General features: G+C 37.6%; 1 protein-coding gene and 1 non-coding gene across 2 annotated transcripts; both read right to left on the reverse strand.

Annotated features, from left to right (window-relative positions):
• Positions 1–3,601: 3,601 nt before the first annotated feature.
• Positions 3,602–4,456, reverse strand: LOC126017975 (stomatin-like). Its single transcript, XM_049780059.1, has one exon. It carries the CDS (start codon positions 4,454–4,456, stop codon positions 3,602–3,604), a length of 855 nt encoding a protein of 284 aa, XP_049636016.1.
• A 13,809-nt stretch (positions 4,457–18,265) lies between these two features.
• On the reverse strand, positions 18,266–18,370 carry LOC126019876 (U6 spliceosomal RNA). The gene has a single exon (XR_007499492.1). It is a non-coding gene; the product is annotated as a U6 spliceosomal RNA (small nuclear RNA).
• Between the last annotated feature and the right edge of the window lie 1,009 nt (positions 18,371–19,379).

The following is a 19,379-nucleotide window of genomic DNA, read 5'->3' on the forward strand; positions in this document are numbered from 1 at the left end:
AGGCAAATGCCTTACAGCTGTGCTCTCTCTCCGGCTCCTCACTGTAGTTTTGATGTAAATTTCTTAATAAATCCTGGAAATTTTTACATATGTCTGTGGGCACTTGCATGTTTTCTTTGGAGAAGTTTCTGTTCAGGTCTCTTGCCCATCTAAAAATTTGTTTTTTTATTATTGAATTGCATGAGTTTCCTCTCTGTTATGTATGTGGAGGTATTTCCTAAGCAGTATTAAGGGGCCCCCAGTTCAGCTTGGAGGTTCAATGCAAGAGACAAAGATACGGGGCTGGCAAGGTGGCACTAGAGGTAAGGTGTCTGCCTTGCAAGTGCTAGCCAAGGAATGGACCGCGGTTCCATTCCCTGTCGTCCCATATGGCCCCCCAAGCCAGGGGCGATTTCTGAGCATGAAACGGGTGTGCCCCCGCCCCAAGAGACAAAGATACAGTGCTAGTTTGGCTCTATGGTGCAAGAGATAGCTCAGTCTATTCCAGTGGTGATGGAAGGACATCCTGATTTACATACACTCAGTAACACCAAGAAACAAACCAGACTGGCAGTGTACAATGCATGTGCCTTAAGTCTCTGGCCTGTTGTTTTTAATGTTAACCCGTAGTAAGATATATAATGTAGAACCATCTTTATCCAATTGTTTGGCTGCCTTTTTTTTAAAAAAAAAATTATTACTTTATTTGGGCCCGGAGAGATAGTACAGAGGCATTTGCCTTGCAAGCAGCCGACCAGGACCAAAGGTGGTTGGTTCGAATCCCGGTGTCCCATATGGTTACCGTGCCTGCCAGGAGCTATTTCTGAGCAGACAGCCAGGAGTAACCCCTGAGCACCGCCGGGTGTGGCCCAAAAACCAAAACAAAAAAACAAACAAACAAAAAAATTATTACTCTATTTAAGCACCAAGATTTGCCTAGTTGTTCATAATACAACTATTTTTGGCATTCATATCCCAACACTAATTCTACCAGCAGTGTAACAGAGGCCCAACTAGCAGAAAAAATACTCACATATTGGCCTCGCACCTGATCACACTGGGGCCCCCAGAAATAACTGTGTTATGAACATCTCTGTAAACCAAAGTGCCTAAAATAAAAATAATTAATTAAAAAAATAACATGTTTGGGGCCAGAGCGATAGCACAGTGATAGGGTATTTGTCTTGCATGTGGCTGACTCAGGACAGACCTGGGTTTAATCTCCAATATACCATATGGTCCCTAAAGCCATTTCTGAGCACATGGCTAGGGGTAACCCCTGAGCATCACCGGATATAGCCCAATAACAACAACACAACAAAAAAATAAAAATAAAAATAACATGTTTAAATTAGAGATTTGCAAAACAATATTTAAAACCTTATTTAAAAAGTGATTTGAAATATTATACTTTAAAATTTCCCATGTTAAAAATTGCCCCAGGATGAGCATATTACATAATATAATTTCTTTAGTTAATTGGGATGTGGGAGGTGTGAGTATAAGAGAATAAAAGGTAATGAACTTTGATAAGTTGATATGAGCAAAAGATAACAGGGAGACATTAATTTTTAGATAAAGACTAAATGTTTGGTGTTTCTTTAAAACGTATGCTGCTTCGGGCCCGGAGAGATAGCACAGCGGCGGTTGCCTTGCAAGCAGCCTAGCCAGGACCAAAGTGGTTGGTTCGAATCCCAGTGTCCCATATGGTCCCCCGTGCCTGCCAGGAGCTATTTCTGAGCAGACAGCCAGGAGTAACTCCTGAGCATCGCCGGGTGTGACCCAAAAACCAAAACCAAACCAAAACAAAACAAAACAAAACAAACAAAAAAAACAAAACTTATGCTGCTTCCTTAATGTCGAATACTCCAGAATAGTTTCTTACTCCTAGATTAACTTTATTTCACCAACTTCTTGTATGACATTGTTTGGATTTACATCTCCAAAGTACTGAAAGACACATTCACATTCTTTTGATATGCTGGAAAACTACATTAGATGTTACATAAATTCCTCAAATTAATATGTCCTGTTTTCCGGTTTAAGTTTCCCAAATTAAGAAGTTTAGAAGTTCCTACTAAGGTTTTAAGAGAAAGCTGGTAAAACTGAAAAATCAGCTCTTCATAGAAAATCAGGAAAGTGAGATGAGGGAAAGATTCTGGTACCAGACTGGAGAGACAGACAGGTTCATACCAAGAATCATAACATAACAAGAGTAAAAACCACATGTAAAAACTACGATAAGGAGGATTACAAGGCGGGGGGAGCTAAATTGTGATGATTGATATTTTTGTGACTTTATTTATTTTGTGGTGCTGGTATATCTCATACACACAAGACAAGTACTCTACCACTGAGCAACATTCCTAGCTCTAATTTTTGTTTTTGTTTTTGTTTTTGGGCCACACTCGTTTGATGCTCAGGGGTTACTCCTGGCTATGCGCTCAGAAATCGCCCCTGGCTTGGGGGGACCATATGGGATGCCGGGGGATCGAACCGCTGTCTGTCCTATGCTAGCGCTTGCAAGTCAGACACCTTACCTCTAGCGCCACCTTCTCGGCCCCTCCTACCTCTGATTTTGATGAAATTCTTCAACTACTTAAGGAACAGGACCAGTAATCAAGATATTTCACAGTAAACAATAGCAAATAGCATGTGGACTGTAAAATACGCTTTTTAAAGACATTTTTTAAAATGAGTCTTTAATCTGTTCAAATGGGTACATATATCACTGTTAACTGAACTGAGAGAAAATTTTCTTTCCAAAATAAAAATCGACTTTGACTCTGACAGAAAATTAGGCAAAAACATAACTTTTCTAAAGCACTTCCGTGAATGAGTATTTTAGCTGGTTTGAAAGACATTAGAGACATGATTTACTCAGAAAGAATGGAAGAAGTTTAAAAAAAATCCACCCAAGTCTGAAAGACTTTATAATGATGGACTTAAAATAAGTCTTCCAGTGGGGAGGAATCATCTTTTTCATGGGTCTGGGCTATTTTATGAGAAGCTAACAAAGAAGGTTAAAAAAAATGCCCCTTTTCAAAGATGGACTATTAGGAAACATGGTTTGGAGTTAGGAAATTATCCTTAATTCATATCTCCTAGAAAGTAAAGCACACATGGGCCAAAAAAAAAAAAAAAAAAAAAAAAAGATGGGGAAAGCCTACGGTCACTGCTTTCTACAGAGCCTTTTTTAGCCAGAGGGTAAGGCCAACCTGAGGGTGTTTATTCTTTTGCTCTTTCTTGATAGATGGCATAGGCTGGCAGAGGTCAAAGGAAGAGAAATTTAACCTAGTGAGAAATTATCTAAAAAAAAAAAAATAGGCATTTTAAAATAGCTTAGAGTAAGAGAGTATCTTATATAAATCTCCAATTCTTCTCTCTCTCTCTCTCTCTCTCTCTCTCTCTCTCTCTCTCTCTCTCGTCTTAAAAATTACTCAACATCTTTGACCTCTTGGTCAAAGGGGTCACTATACAGTCTAAAAACATCACGCAACATTGGAGGCGGGAAGGGAGGATTGTCAAGGTTCTTGCTCTACTCTTCCTAGGTGGGGGTTGACTTCATCCATCAACTTATTCTTGGGAAGGATGACTCAGTGACTGCTGAGGCCCACATGGCTCATTTCTTCGCTCTCACGATGCTTTGCAGCATGTCAATGGGCAGAGGGAAGACAATGGTGGAGTTCTTCTCTGCAGCGATGGTGGTGAGTGTCCGAAGGTACAGCAGCTGAAGGGCGGCAGGAGACTCAGTGATGACCATGGACGCCTTTTTCAGAGCCCTGGACGCGTTCATCTCTCCCTCGGCAGCAATGACCTTGGCATGGGCCTTCAGGGATGCCTCGGCCTCAGCAGCCATCGCTCTCTGCAGCTGCACTGGAAGCTTCATCCCCTTGATTTCCACACGCTCCACCTTAATCCCCCAGCCGTCAGTGGCGTCATCCAGGGTGTTCTGCATATTGTGTACAATTTCCTCCCTGTCTGAGAGGATCTGAGAAAGATTCTTGGTGCTGAGGACGTTCCTCAGGGTGGTCTGTGCCAAGAGGTGAGTTGCCGCGTTGGCGTTAGTGATACTGGCCACAGCCAGGATGGCGTTCTGCACACGGTAGTAGACGACACCATCCACGCTAACGGTCACAGAATCTTTGGTGAGGATCTCCTGAGGAGGAATGTCAAATGAAATAGTTCTCATGTCCACTTTGATGAAGCTGTCGGTGCAAGGCAGGATAAATAACAAACCTGGTCCTTTGACACCTCCTTGCAGAATGCGCCCCAACCTAAAGATGATGGCTCGTTCATATTCTTTTATTATCTTAATGCACATCCATGCAGAGATAGGGAATGTTATCACGGTGAACAAGAATGAAGCAGCCACCAAGATCCATCCACAAGTCCCAAGACCCTTGCCCGGGGTGTCCTTAAAAGAGTTGAGGAGCCGCCGGGCTTCGTTGTTTGAGTTCTGCCGCTTCGCAGCCATGCTAACAGAGTGGAGGTGGCCACGCGCGTGGGTGGGGAGTAATTGCTGGAGAAGCAGCCTCGAGAAATGCCGTGATGATTGATAAATTGCTGGAGGCATAGTGAGAACAAATCTCAGAGTAAAACAACTTTGGGACTTCAGCGATGGGGTAGTGTTCCTTCTATCCAAAGCATCATATTGGGTTTTCGCCAAACTATTTTAAGGAATACTTAAAGGCAAATATAATTTAAAGAGATTGATTAAGCACCAAATCAGTCAGATATGACAGGAATGGCGCAAGTTTGTTGAAACGAGCAGAATGGCAATTTAAGACAACTATGATTATTAATATGTAAAATGTTCTAATGGAAGAAGAGGGAAACTTGTAAAATCAATACTATATTTTTCATACCATAAACAATACTATAAACAGATAAAAATTCTGAGCAAGTGTTGGGGGAGGTCAAACCCCTTGTTGATGGTCTCCAAGTCAAAGAATGATTCCCAAAAAGATAAATTGAATCCCATTCTTCTGTCCCCCCTTTTGGGGGAGACTTTGATAATAATATCCGACGTGAATAATCAACGAATGCAAAAGATTAGGGGGCCAAAGGTTCAGCAAGGAAAGTCTTTTGTCAGTTGCAGCCAGCTCCAAAAAGCAAACCGAACCAGCAGTCAGTTCTGGCAAAAGAGCTCCCTATGCCTCCCCAACAAGCTTTTTATTTCATTCCTTAATCACCCCCACCTGGAAAATCCAGGTGGGATGACAGGCAAAAACAATATTACAACAATTATTCAACAATTCCCCCTTTTTTGTAAGCAAACAATAATAGTATACAATACAATACAATAATAATATACAATACAATACAACACTACATAATTACAAATACAAAACTTTAATGAAATATTAAATACTATAAAATTAAAAACATTAATTTCAATTAATTAAAAACATTTAGTTACACTAATCATAAATTAAATATACTTTAAAAGATTTTAGTCATAAAAAAATACAAATATATAAGTTAAATTTTTTTTACTAGGTTCAAAGTTACTCTCAAAAAATAAGGAGTATAGAACTCCTAAAAGTCCAATCAAAGACATTTGATGAATCAGGAAAGACGAGTTGTAACTTGATATAGAACACAGCACTGGAACAGTTAATGATGTATTCCTCAGTTCGATATCAGGAGGCTTGCAATTGTGATGAGATTCCTACAAATAAAACGTTAAGAACTAGGAAGAAAAGGGGAATTATGAGAAATAATAAATTAAGGCATAAAGTGTCAGGAAAAGAAAACTATAAACAAAAATTAGAAAACTGATAAATATGCAAATACATACTATACAAAATTATGGGAATAACACTCATTTATAATCACCAAAAATATCTATTAGACAGGAATCAAAATAAAGCCAAAGAAAAATTTGAATTAAATCAAAAAAAGAAAAAAAGAAAAAACACTTTGAAAATATAATAATGAAAAAACTGTTTAAATGAATATTTCAAAATAACAAAAAATTATAGTAACAAAAAAAATTTTAAATCAAAGTCAAGTGAATCTAGATGATCAAGAATTTCATATACACCATAACCATAACATTCTATAATGCAAATATGAAACAATAAATATATTATAATCAGTCATCAATAATGAGCACTGTGAACAGAGTCTACTCAAAATTATGATTATATCAAAACTATAATTATACCTTCCTCTCAAAATCTATGTTGAGAGCAATAAAACACTGATGTTACAATGAAAAGTCAAAAGTTGCCAAATGAACATATATCAATACACAATCATAAAGCAACATTAAAATGATTAAGAATCTTTCTTTCATATAGGTCTTAAGTAACATCAATATATTGCAAAATCTTCTAATTAATAGTGACCTAAAACAATACTGAAATTAAGGCATAAATACATCATACAAACAACCACAATGGGGATTCATCGTATTCATTCCTATTAAGCAATCATACCTAAAAAATGACCAGTAAAACATCAATGATAATCAACAAATAAAGGAAATGATCATTAAGTATTCATAGTAGATCTCTGAGAAATATAAAACAAAATATATGCTGCTGTAGATTTTACCGATGCAATAGGGATTTTCTTGATCTTCTTATCATCAAAATTGATCCAATACTGTTCTGTGGCAATTTTACAATATGAAGTACAATGTCCATAATGAACTTGACCAAAATGATTTGATACTGATGATAAATTATATTTTTCAATCTTGTTATTATCTTCTTGAGTGAATTCTGCTAAATTGAGGTCTTCCAAAGGAAAATCCACATAAGTGTATAATTTTTTAATCTGTTTTCCATCAAAAGCAAAACGTTTCAAATGAATTATCAATACGGGAGGTATTTTCCATAAATAGGTTTTCTTTGAAAAATCTCTTTTAGTATTGCAATTATTACAGTGAATTCTATTGTTATCTCTCAAATCTTCTTCTTTAAAAAATTCAACAAGGCATTCCTGTAAAGTACATTTATCTGCAGATTTGACAGCCAGGGACAACTGAACAAATGTTTCATAAACCTCAGACTTTTGGTAACATGTAAGACACTGTAGTATAGATTTAAACTGTCCTTGAAAGGTATCATAGATAATAGATTTGCAAACTCTAAATTGTTCATATTTATCATTGTCTATAAAGTGTACAGTTTTATCTGTTATTGAATTTTTAAGCAAATCTTGATGTAGTCCTTCTATAAGAAACATTAATAATTCGTGAGGATCCTGTTGGTTGTGTCCAGCAAATTGGTCATTGAGTAAACTTACTGTTGCTTTGAAACTTTCAGGATTGAAATACTTATGGCATCCATTTCCCATGATTTTGATAAGATGACCAAATTCATCTGCTAATTTACCTTTATGTCCCTTTGGATTTTCTCTGTTAATATCTTTTTTATAATAATCTTGATAAAAATACTGAGTCAAGTCTGTAATATTATACAAGCATTGCAATATTGAATTCATGTAACATGAGTTACCCAAATTTTGTAATCCAGTGAAAACAGGTTTCCGTTTTTCTGTTTGTAGTCCAGACTGTAAGGATTTTTCACTTTTGTCAGATTCACTGAGAATATGAGGTATGAAAGTTGATCCTTCACTTACTTTCCCAGTCACCTCAGCAGCACCACAACTGTCAATATCTTGAGCACTCTGTACTTGATGTGGGGAGGAGTCTATAGTCCCAGCAACCTGACCTTGATCATCAGTGCCAGTCCGATTTCTAACGAGACGCAAGGGGACCCAAAATTTCTTAGGAGGGTTGTCATTTGTAGAAACATAAGCATAACCCCTCCCTCTCAAGAGGAGATAACCAGCAATCCATTTTTTATCCTCTTTTATCCAAATTGGAATATTTGTTGTTTCTTGTCTCTGATTATCTTCTTTAAAATGCTTTTCCCCTGCTGTATAGCTCTCTCCCTGAGGTAAATTTAAATAATTTAGTGTAATGAGAGTCAAAGATAACAGCTCCATTGGCATCAAACCTCTTTTTCTATTCTTTTGCAATTGAGTTTTCAGAGTTCTATGGGCTCTTTCCACAATTGCCTGTCCTTGACAATTGTGGGGAATTCCTTTAAGATGTTTTATCTGCCATTCATTACAAAAAAATTCAAAAGTTTTACTTATATAAGAAGGTCCATTATCAGTCTTAATAGAATACGGAATACCCATAACAGAAAAACATTGTAAAAGAAAACTGCAAACTGCCTTAGATTTTTGAGAAGACATAGGAATTGCCCAAATAAATCGAGAATATGTATCCACTACCACATGAAGGTATGGTTTTTTGGGAAATAAGTCTGTTTGAGTTACATCCATTTGCCACAATTCGTTAGACTGCAAGCCTCTTGGATTTGCTCCTGCTATATGAGTCTTTTGTGCTAGCGGGGCACATATGTTACATCTTTTTATAATTTCTCTCGCTTGCCTCCATGGAATTTGATAATTTACATGTAAACGACGAGCATTTGTGTGTAAGGCTGAATGTTCCTCTACAGGTGATTTAAATATAGGCATTGCCAACAAATCAGCAGTTTTATTTCCTTGAGCCATTGGCCCTGGAAGGCCTGAATGAGCTCTAATATGTGTGATGAAAATAGGTTCAGTTCTTTTTTGAATAATGTGTTGTAACTTTTTTAATAAATTCTGTATAATAGGACTATGAGAATTGAGGGAGGCAGTGGCTATCACCGGGCATAAATTTACAACATATAAAGAATCAGAAACGACATTCATGGCTTCAGATACATTTTCTAATAGATAAATTAACGTTGCTAATTCAACTTTCTGTGCAGACTTATATTTGGTTTCTATTGTTATGTTTATATTTTCTCCGGTTATTCCACCCCGTCCCCCACTTGATCCATCTACATAAAAAACTTTTGCATTGGGAATAGGAGAATCCCTCACAATTGAAGAGATAACAAACTGAGTCTTTTTCAAAAAGTCCCAGGTCTTTCCTTTTGGATAATGAGAAGAAATCTCTCCTGTAAAATCTGAGAGAGCCCTTTGTAGAGATTCATTAAGAGGCAATATTGACTCAATTTCCTTTTTTGGTATTGGCAATACTATTATATCTGGATCAAAACCTAACAAAGATATTGATCTGAGTCTTGCTTTGATAATCAATTCTGAGATTAGTTGCAGGTAAGATATCACAGACTGAGGCTGTTTGTTATGTAAATACACCCATTCCAAAGGACCAGCCTGTTGCATTAAAGCCGCAGTAGGTGTTTCTTTTGTAGGGAAAATTAATAAAAATACCTTCTCTCCAGGGATAAATCTTAAGAGAAATGATTTTTGCAGTCTGTTCAAAAAAATGTCCAATTCATTTTTAGCAGCTTGTGTTAAATTTCTGGGACTATCTAATGCAGGATTACCTTCCAAAGTTTTAAACAGATTAAACAGCTCTGCATTTGAGATTCCTAGTGCTGGGCGGAGCCAATTTACATCACCCAAAAGTTTCTGAAAGTCATTAAGCGTTTTAAGGTTCTCTTTTTTTATGGAAATTTTTTGTGGACGTATTGATGTTCTGTCCAAAATAAAGCCCAAGTATTGATATGGTGGCATGGTCTGTATTTTTTCTAAAGCTATTTTCAGTCCTGCCATTTGCAAACAATTGATCACATAAGCATATAATTTCTGTAAATCTGTTTCATTATTCATTGTAATTAAAATATCATCGGTGTAATGATAAATTATAGCTTGGGGAAATCTTTCACGAGCAGGGCTCAAAATTTTGTCCACAAAATATTGACACATAGTTGGTGAATTTAGCATGCCCTGAGGGAGAACAGTCCACTGAAAACGCCTGCAAGGGTGAGTATTATTAATAGAAGGAACTGAGAATGCAAAACGGTGTTTATCATCTGGGTGAATAGGAATATGATAGAAACAGTCTTTTAGGTCAATTATAATTAGTGGCCATTCCTTAGGGATTACTACAGGTGATGGTAAACCTGTCTGTAATTTTCCCATAGGTACCATAGATAAATTCACAGCTCTCAGATCCATTAACAATCTCCATTTACCAGATTTCTTTTTTATGGTAAATACAGGTGAATTCCATTGAGAAAACGAAGGCTCAATATGTCCTAATTTTAGCTGTTCTTCCACTAATTCTGTCAGCACCTTTAATTTATCAGTTTTAAGGGGCCACTGGCCTATCCAAATTGGTTCATCAGATTTCCATTTTATTTTTATTGGTGCTGGGGTTTTACTAGCAGTGGCCCCTACCAAAAATTTTGGGTTTTTAATTCAGAAGAAGGTTCAGGCTCACCTTGAGCTAATGGAATATGGAATTCTGCCTTCCATTGTTTATGCAAATCACGGCCCCACAGGGATGGTGAGAATGGGCCCACATGAGGTCTGATTATAGCCTTTTGATTTTCTGGGCCATAAAATACCATGGTTCTTGTGCTTAACAAGCAAGAACTCAGGCCTCCTATTCCTTTTAACGAATATGGAATTTCTTGCAGAGACCAATTTTTTGGCCATTCTTTATCAGAAATTACAGTGACCTGAGCACCTGTGTCTATCATGCCATTAAAGACTTGCCCTTCTATATTAAGTTTAATCATTGGATTTTCATCTTTACATTTAGTAATCAAAGCCACTAATGGGTTTTTGGCAGCCCCTGGATCTGTGCTTCCAAAACCTCCAGTTCTTATCTTATCTGAAGTCCCAAATTTAACATAAGGTATTATTACTATTTGGGCAATTGTCTCCCCTTTTTTGAAAGTCCAAGTAACAGGCACATTGATAACTACAATAATTTCTCCCTTTGAGTCTGAATCAATAACACCTGTGATTACTGATATACCTTTTACATTAAGGGAACTTCTGCCCAGAATCAAACCCATTGTATCTGGGGGTGGTGGTCCCACTATGCCTGTGTGTAGCATGTAAGGGCATTCTCCTGGATAAATTGTAATGTCCACTGGGCAAGTTATATCAAGCCCAGCACTGCCCACAGTGGCATGTGTTAATTCACTGATTGAAATTAATCTTCTTGGGCTGGGCTGGGGAGAATTATGGTTTGATGACTTTGCCCCTGATTTGTAAGGGCCTGGGGATGGGCCCTGTAGGAGTTTCCCTGTTTTTTAATTGTAGATCCTGGAGGAACTGAATTTAACAAAAGATGGCAATTCCTTTTAATATGTCCTTGTTTTCCACAATGGTAACAGGCAAATTGTCTCCTAGGGTTTGTATTAAAAGTTCTTCCTATGTTATTACTATGGGGATTTCCAGATCTACAGTCTTTTGCCCAGTGGTAACCCTTATTACATTTTGGGCAGAGACCTGGTTTTCGGGCAAGTTTTTGTCCCCTTTGGTAAAGAGGTATATTTCCTTTAGTAATTGCAAAGGTTTGCACCTGATCTGAATTTGCTAATGAATGGGGTATATCATAAACATTCCTACAGGCATATAAAAATTCATTTAAATCAGCTTTTTCCTGCAACGGAGCCAATACCAATTTGCAAGCTGAATTAGCATTATGATAAGCCAAACATTTTTCTAGAAATTTCCTCACCTCATCATTTTTAACTTGTATTTTTAAAGCATCTTTGAGTTTAGCCACAAATTCTACATAAGGCTCTTGGGGACCTTGGATGATTCTTAAAAAGGTTCCCTCACCAGTACTGTTAGTATCAATTCTTTCCCATGCAGATAATGCAATGTCTTTAATTATTTTTGAGATTTCCTTTGGTAAAGCTGCTTGTGTCTGTATATCTGAATATTGATTTTCTCCCATTAATAATTCATATGAGAGATTAACCCCTGCCACTCGTTTTTTGGTTCCATCTGGACTATATAGTTTGGATTTCACACCCTCTGCATATAACATTTCCCATTCAGTTCGCTGTTTAGATGGCAGGCATATTTCAGCAAGTTTTTTAAAGTCATGCAGAGTCCAAATTGATTTTCGACACCACATGCTTAGCACCTCCTGACAATATGGAGAGGTAGCCCCATATTCTTTACATGCTTTCTTAAACCGTTCTACATCCTCCATTTCAAGAGGTTCATAATTTGAAACATATACTGTTTGAAATGGAGTTGAGGCTGGATTAGCAGAAGTACCTTGCACAGGACTCTGATGTCTGAGGTGTGGAATACTAGAATGTGGTTCATTGTCTGAGTTGGCATTAACATGTGAGTCCATACTGTGAACAGAATCAGGACTCTCTTGTGGACTTAGCACTGGAGGCTGATCATCAGTGTCAAGATCTTGATTTGGATTATGAGTATCTAAATTACGTGTCCGAGTTGATTTTTTACCGGCAAAAATACCTATACTTTTGCTGCCAGTGTTAGATTTATCAGCCTGTATCTTAGTCTGAATTTTCGTAGGAAAAATTTTTTTATTGTCCATACTGGTCATCACTTTACAATTTCCACATTGTCTATTTCCTAACCACCAGCCAATGACTATGCATATGGTAGTCATATTAGCCAACACAGAAATTCCACAAACTATGACTAATGGAGACCACTCAAGCAATGCAAATATTGGAGTAGAAATTTTTGATTGAATTGTAAGCAGCAACCATCCAACGACAATGATATTTACTAGTATCAAACCAAATGGTTTATATCCAAGCAGAGTAATGCACTTGAGTAATGCCAAACCGATGTATTTAATAACAGATGGCATAGTGAGCGTGAGTATCCATAATAACCAGCCAAGGATCTCCAGAGGTGATTTCCAATAAAACATGTCACTTACAGTTCCAGAGGGTCCAGATTCACCTGTTCCGGGCGCCAAATGTTGGGGGAGGTCAAACCCCTTGTTGATGGTCTCCAAGTCAAAGAATGATTCCCAAAAAGATAAATTGAATCCCATTCTTCTGTCCCCCCTTTTGGGGGAGACTTTGATAATAATATCCGACGTGAATAATCAACGAATGCAAAAGATTAGGGGGCCAAAGGTTCAGCAAGGAAAGTCTTTTGTCAGTTGCAGCCAGCTCCAAAAAGCAAACCGAACCAGCAGTCAGTTCTGGCAAAAGAGCTCCCTATGCCTCCCCAACAAGCTTTTTATTTCATTCCTTAATCACCCCCACCTGGAAAATCCAGGTGGGATGACAGGCAAAAACAATATTACAACAATTATTCAACAAGCAAGAATCAAGAAGAGTCCTGGAGATTCAAAAAACTAATAGAAGTAAAGACTATTAATGGATTTATTAGGTGACTGTGGACTCTGAGCTTGAAATATTCTAATGCTGGAAATAAAGGAGAAAAGATAAGAGCAAAACAGGGACAAGGGATATGGTAGAGCATATGCCTTTCATGAATGAGAACTATCTCTAACACTGCTCCACATCACCTTATGTGATCACTAGAACTAAAGGAAATGTGCAATCCCTCAGCACTATAAGATAGAAAAATAAACAAACAAAAAGAACAAAACCGATTATATAAGGATATGGAGAAAGTAATTAAAGTAATATGACTAAGAATCTTCCCCCCACACCAAATTAATGTTAGCTAACAAATCCCCAACTACAGATCTAGAATACTTAGACCATAAAGCAGGATTAAATGCCCTAAAAAGTTAGTAAATTACATTAAACATATAATTTAAACTTCAAAAGAAAATCTAGAATTTAAAATAAAACACTTCTTGGTATATCCAAAAGATATAAAAATATCCTTTCAAAAGGATATAAGCACTCGACTATTTGTTTTAGCCCTTAGCACTATAGCTTGGATATGTAATCAATCCAGATGTTCAGCAACAGATGAGTGAAGAATAAAATTTTGGTGTATATATATCCGATAAAATACTACAAGATGAAAGAAAGAATTTAATTATGCAATTCTCTGCACCTTCGATGGAACTGGAGGATATCATATTGAGTGAAATTAGAAGGAGGATAATTGGATTAGCTCACATATCTTTGGTACATAGAATAATAGAAAAACAATGTGTAAAAAGGGGGAGACTTAGAATACTCTGGAACTTGGACTAAAGAACTGAGGACAGGGAAGGAAAGAATCAGATGAGAGGAAGGAAGAGAGGCAAACAGAAGGTAAGAGTTGTGGGGGACAGGGGCCTCAAATATACTAGTGATGAAGAGGTGTTATTTAACTTTATAACAGAACCATAGAATCAGCAACACAGCATGAGACTTTAACGACAGTAAATAAACTTAAAAATGTGCCTGTTGGGGGCTGAAGTGATGGTGCAAGTGGTAGGGCATTTGCCTTGCACATGCTAACATAGGATGGACCACAGTTTGATCCCCCAGATTCCCACATTTTCCCCAAGCCAGGAGTGATTTCTGAGTGCAAGGAGTAACCCCTGAGTGTCAACTGTTGTGGCTACCCCCAAATGTGACTGTCAAGAAGGAAGGCTGAAGAGTGTTAGGTAAAATTGGGTCAGTGATAGAAGGAAGTTGACACTGCTGATGGGATAGGTGCTGGAAAGTTGTATGCCTGAAGTTCAACTATGAATAACTTTGTAAATCACAATGCCTTTAGTCTTCACTCAACATGGTATTTTCAGTTTCAAACAGGTTGCAGCAAATTGCATGATTTCATCATTCATTTAGCTATATAATCTTCTATAATATAAAAGCACATCTTCATAATTAATTCATCTGTTGCTGGAAAACTTAGGTGATTCCATATCTGTTTCTTTCAATCATTTTAAATATATGATTCATATTTTTAGCTATTGTACTAAGTGCTGTAATGAATAATGGTGTGCATATGTCTTTTTGAATAAATTTTTTTGTCTTGGGGTTAGATGATCCAAAGTAGAATTTCTGGGTCATATAGAAATTCAATTTTAAGTTTACTGAATTTAATTTTCCATACTTCTTACTAGAGGTATTGAACCAGACAACAATATCAGCTACAGTGGATGAATTTCTTTTCACCACATCCTCACCAATACAGATTATTACTATTACTTTTGATTTGTGACATTCTCACTGGAGTAAGATATTTTATTGACATGGTGTGAATTTTCCTAATGATAAGTGATTTTAAGCACTTTTTCATGTGCCTATCCTTCCATCTGTCTTTCTCTGAGAAGTGTCTGTTTATTACCTTTCCTCATATATTTTTACTTTATTATTTTTTTGTTTTTGGGCCACACCTGGTGACACTCAGGGGTTACTCCTGGCTATGCGCTCAGAAATTGCTCCTGGCTTGGGGGACCATATGGGATGCCAGGGATAGAACCCAGGTCTGTTCTGGATCAGCCACATGCAAGGCAAATGCTCTACTGCTACGCTATAGCTCTGGCACCTATTATTACTTTATTTATCGAAAATGCATCACATAGTTGACATCGTTGAACATAATACATTTGTTTCCAGATAAGTGAAAGCAAAGTTATTAATAAATAGAAAAAAATAAAAACAAAAAAGAATAAAGCAGTAGCAAGTACATTTATATAAATTATTGTATCTTAGGGCCAGAGAGATAGCATGGAGGTAGGGCATTTGCCTTGCATGTAGAAGGACAGTGGTTCGAATCCCGGTATCCCATATGGTCCTTCGAGCCTGCCAGGAGCAATTTCTGAGCATAGAGCCAGGAGTAACCCTTGAGCAAAGCCAGGTGTGACCCAAAAACCAAAAAAAAAAAATGTACTGTATCTCCAATGATGTCATTAATACAGAATATGATTAATGGCAGAAGGTTTGGCAAGCTTTTATTATTAGCTGTTTATTATGTTAAATTGATGTGATTCTATAGGGATGACCATATCAAACAATTGAATTTGTCCAGAAATTCAAAGCACTATTACTGATAATGTGACTTTTAGGGGCATGTATACAGTTGCCAGGACTTCTGGAAAAGAAAGATATGAGGGAAGTATGCCCTTACTCACTCTAAATGTTCTGGTGATATCAGCCCAAATACTGGCATATCTTAAGTTTGTTCAGATTGATGTCTCTGAAGAGAATGGTAGAGGGGTGTTGAGTCAGGATCATAGGCAAAATGGTGACTCTGGACGATGGATGCAGCAGGCATGGTTTTGGCAAGAATAGGGCTTGGCCCATCTTCTCCCATAATTAAGTGCCAGCTTTCAGCTGCATGGTTAGTGTACCCACATTTTTTCATGACTTGGCTTACATCTCTTTTGGCAAGAGTGAGTACATGGAGCTGACCCAGTGCAAACAAACATGGCAACTGCATTTGTCCTCTCCATGTTTATTTTGTTTTTTTTTGTATTTTTTTGGGGGGGGTCACACCCGATAGCACTAAGGGGGACCATATGTGATGCCGGGATTCAAACCACTGTCCTTCTGCCTGCAAGGCAAGCACCCTGCCTATCTCTCTAGCCCCCTTTCCATGTTTTTATACAGTTTTCAGAATTTTTGTTTTTGATCCTTGTAAATACTTTATATATCCTGTATGTTTACCTCTATCTGATGTGTTGAATGTAAAAATTTTCCTATTGCTAGTTGTCTTTTAGATTTAGTCTGTTTTTGTCATGCAGAAACTTTCTAATTTGATGTATGAATTTTATCTTTTCTTTTACTGGAGTCAGATGTTGACTATCCTTGCATCCCTGGGCAGACTCTCACTTGGTCAGAACTTTTTTTTTTTATGACGTTGGATTTGGTTAGCTAAGATTTTTACATTGATACTCATTAGGGAGATTAGGCTGAAGGATCTATTGTAATTTTTCCCTTTTCATCTATGATCTGATTTGGACATTTCCTCTTGTTTATTTTTTTGAAGAACCAGCTATTCATTTAATTAATTCTTTGACTTGCTTTTTTTTTTTTTTTGTTTGTTTCTATGTTGTTGATTTTTGCTATAGTATTTACTTTCCTACTTTTTGGGTTCATCTACTGTTCCTTCTCTAAATTTCTGAGATGTATGTTGGTTGCTGCTTTGGGTTTTTCTTTTTATTGTAGGCTTGCTTTACTGTGAATTTCTCCTTAGTACAACTTTTGTTATTTACCATAGATTTTCATAGCTGTGTCTTCATTCTCATTAGTTTCAAGGAACCTTTTTCTTTTTCTTTTTTATTGTTTTTTTGGGCCACACCCTGTGATGCTCAGGGGTTACTCCTGGTTATATGCTCAGAAATTGCTCCTGGATTAGGGACCATATGGGACACTGGGGATCGAACCAAAGTCTGTTCTGGATCGGCAGCGTGCAAGGCAAACACCCTACTCCTTGTTGTTTAGCAATGTTTTGCTCAGTTTATATGTGTTGGAATTTTAGTTCCACTGTATTTACTCTTTGATACCCTGAATCAGTTTATCCTTGAGCTGGCTGAATTTTTCTTCTAGTGATTGTTTTATTTACATTGCTTGAAGTCCTTTTTGATGAGGCTCGAGGCTTTATTTGAACTTGATTTGCAGGAAGTTCTGTTCCTGTCTGCCTGAGAGGGTAAATTCCTTTGTTTCCTCATTGTTCTTAAAGCTTTGTGGGTGCTGCAATGTGAGCTCTTAAGATTACTCAGATTCAGAAGATTTCTCAGAATCAGGTTCAAAATCAGACCAACTATTATATCTAATCTGATTATTCCTCACAATGGGGTTACTATTTATAATCTGTTAACCTAACAATTTCTTTGCCCTTAAATGGCCTTGCCACTTAATAGCTAATGTTTCTATATACATAGCAGGGTTATTAGTGAGGAATTTGGGAACACATATCAGAACTTTCAAGCCCTTAGAATTAGTGGGGTTGAAGAGTCTGTATAGTTTTGAGTTAGGAAGCAAGAGGTGTGACTTCATCCATTCAACCCAGGAAGAATTTATGGTGCAAATGGGGTTATGGTGGGCCAAAGTTTCGAGCCTTTTGCTAACCTAAATGATGGAGGTAAAGGTCCACATTTCTAGTCTTTAAGAACAGAATCTGAGTTCAGAGACTTGGTTAGTTTTATAAGATATCCCTATATTTAAAGTTGTCTGTGTACTCTGATTGTCTTCAGACAAGTTAACACAATATTTGTATTTCAGATGCTTTATCATGGAACACAGGCTTCATGACAAGCTCTTCATGATTCTGCAACTATATTTCTTCCAATACTATCCAGTCACAGAATGCATTCACTAAGTTGTTCTGGTTAAAGCCCTTAGTATTTTTTCCTTAAATTGATGCCCTGTATTAAAATCCCCACCAGTGCAATCCATCAGCTAGTTCTCTCTCTTTTGGAGGGGGGGGCACAACCGACAATGCTCAGGGGTTACTCCTGGCTCTGCGCTCAGAAATTGCTCCTGGCTTGGGGTCCATATGGGATGCTGGGGATTGAACCAGGGTCCTTCCTGGGTCAGTTGCATGCAACAGCAAGTTCTCTTAATTCTGCATTCTTTTTTAAATTATGCAATGCTTCACGAATTTGTGTGACATCTTTGCACAGGAGCCATGCTAATCTTCTCTGTATCGTTCCAATTTTAGTAATGTGCTGCCGAAGTGAGCACTTAATTCTGCATTTAATATATATATATATATATATATATATATATATATATATATCTTTTCATTCCCAGTACTTCTTCCACTCTCATCTATTTTTGTTTGGTTTTGCTGTTTGTTTTTGGGACACACTTTGTGCATCCTACCTTAGTTCTGTGCTCAGGGATCATTCCTGACAGGGTTCAGGGAACCATACAGGGAGCCAGGAATTGAACACAAGCCATCTACATGATAGGCAAATGCCCTTACCTCTGTAGTTTCTCCCCTTCCCTCCCCCAACTTCTACTCTCATCTAAGTCACCATCACTATCTAATCTCCTGATCTACAGCTAATTCCTAACTAGTTCCCCTGCTTTGGCTTTAAATTCCATTCTCCATATAGCAACAGGACTATAAAGAACTTAAAATGTTATTACGTTTTTCAAAATATATGGCATCTCATTCAGAAAAAAACTTAAATACCTACCAAATCTCTGATAAGTTTCTAATTGCTGCTGTATACAGAATTGATGGCTTGAAACAAAAGAAATTGGGGCTGAGAAATGCTACAGGGATAGATCCTTGTCTTGCATTCTTGATGCTGGTTAGACCCCAGTTTCACAGTATTGCATATAATTGCCAAGCACTGCCAGGAATGATTCTTGAGCAATCATTAGAAAGCAGCAAAGAGGGCCAGAGAGATAGCATGGAGGTAAGGCATTTGCCTTGCATGCAGAAGGATGGTGTTTGGAATTCCGGCATCCCATATGGTCCCCTGTGCCTGCCAGGAGAGATTTCTGAGCCTAGAGCTAGGAGTAACCCCTGAGTACTGCCAGGTGTGACCCAAAAACCAAAAATAAAATAAAATAAAATAAAAGCAGCAAAGAGGAACCAGAGTGGTGGCACAAGCGGTAGGACATTTGCCTTGCATGCACTGACCTAGGACAGACTGAGGTTTGATCTCCCGAGCGTCTCATATGGTCTCCCAAGCCAGGAGTGATTTCTGAGTGCATAGCCTCGAGTAACCTCTGAGT

This window comes from Suncus etruscus, chromosome 9 (assembly GCF_024139225.1).
Source record: "Suncus etruscus isolate mSunEtr1 chromosome 9, mSunEtr1.pri.cur, whole genome shotgun sequence".
NCBI classification, from domain to species: Eukaryota; Metazoa; Chordata; class Mammalia; order Eulipotyphla; family Soricidae; genus Suncus; species Suncus etruscus.

What these genes read in the sequence shown, in the direction of transcription:
- LOC126017975 (XM_049780059.1), bottom strand. Translation starts at nt 4,456, where the DNA reads ATGGCTGCGAAGCGGCAGAACTCAAACAACGAAGCCCGGCGGCTCCTC.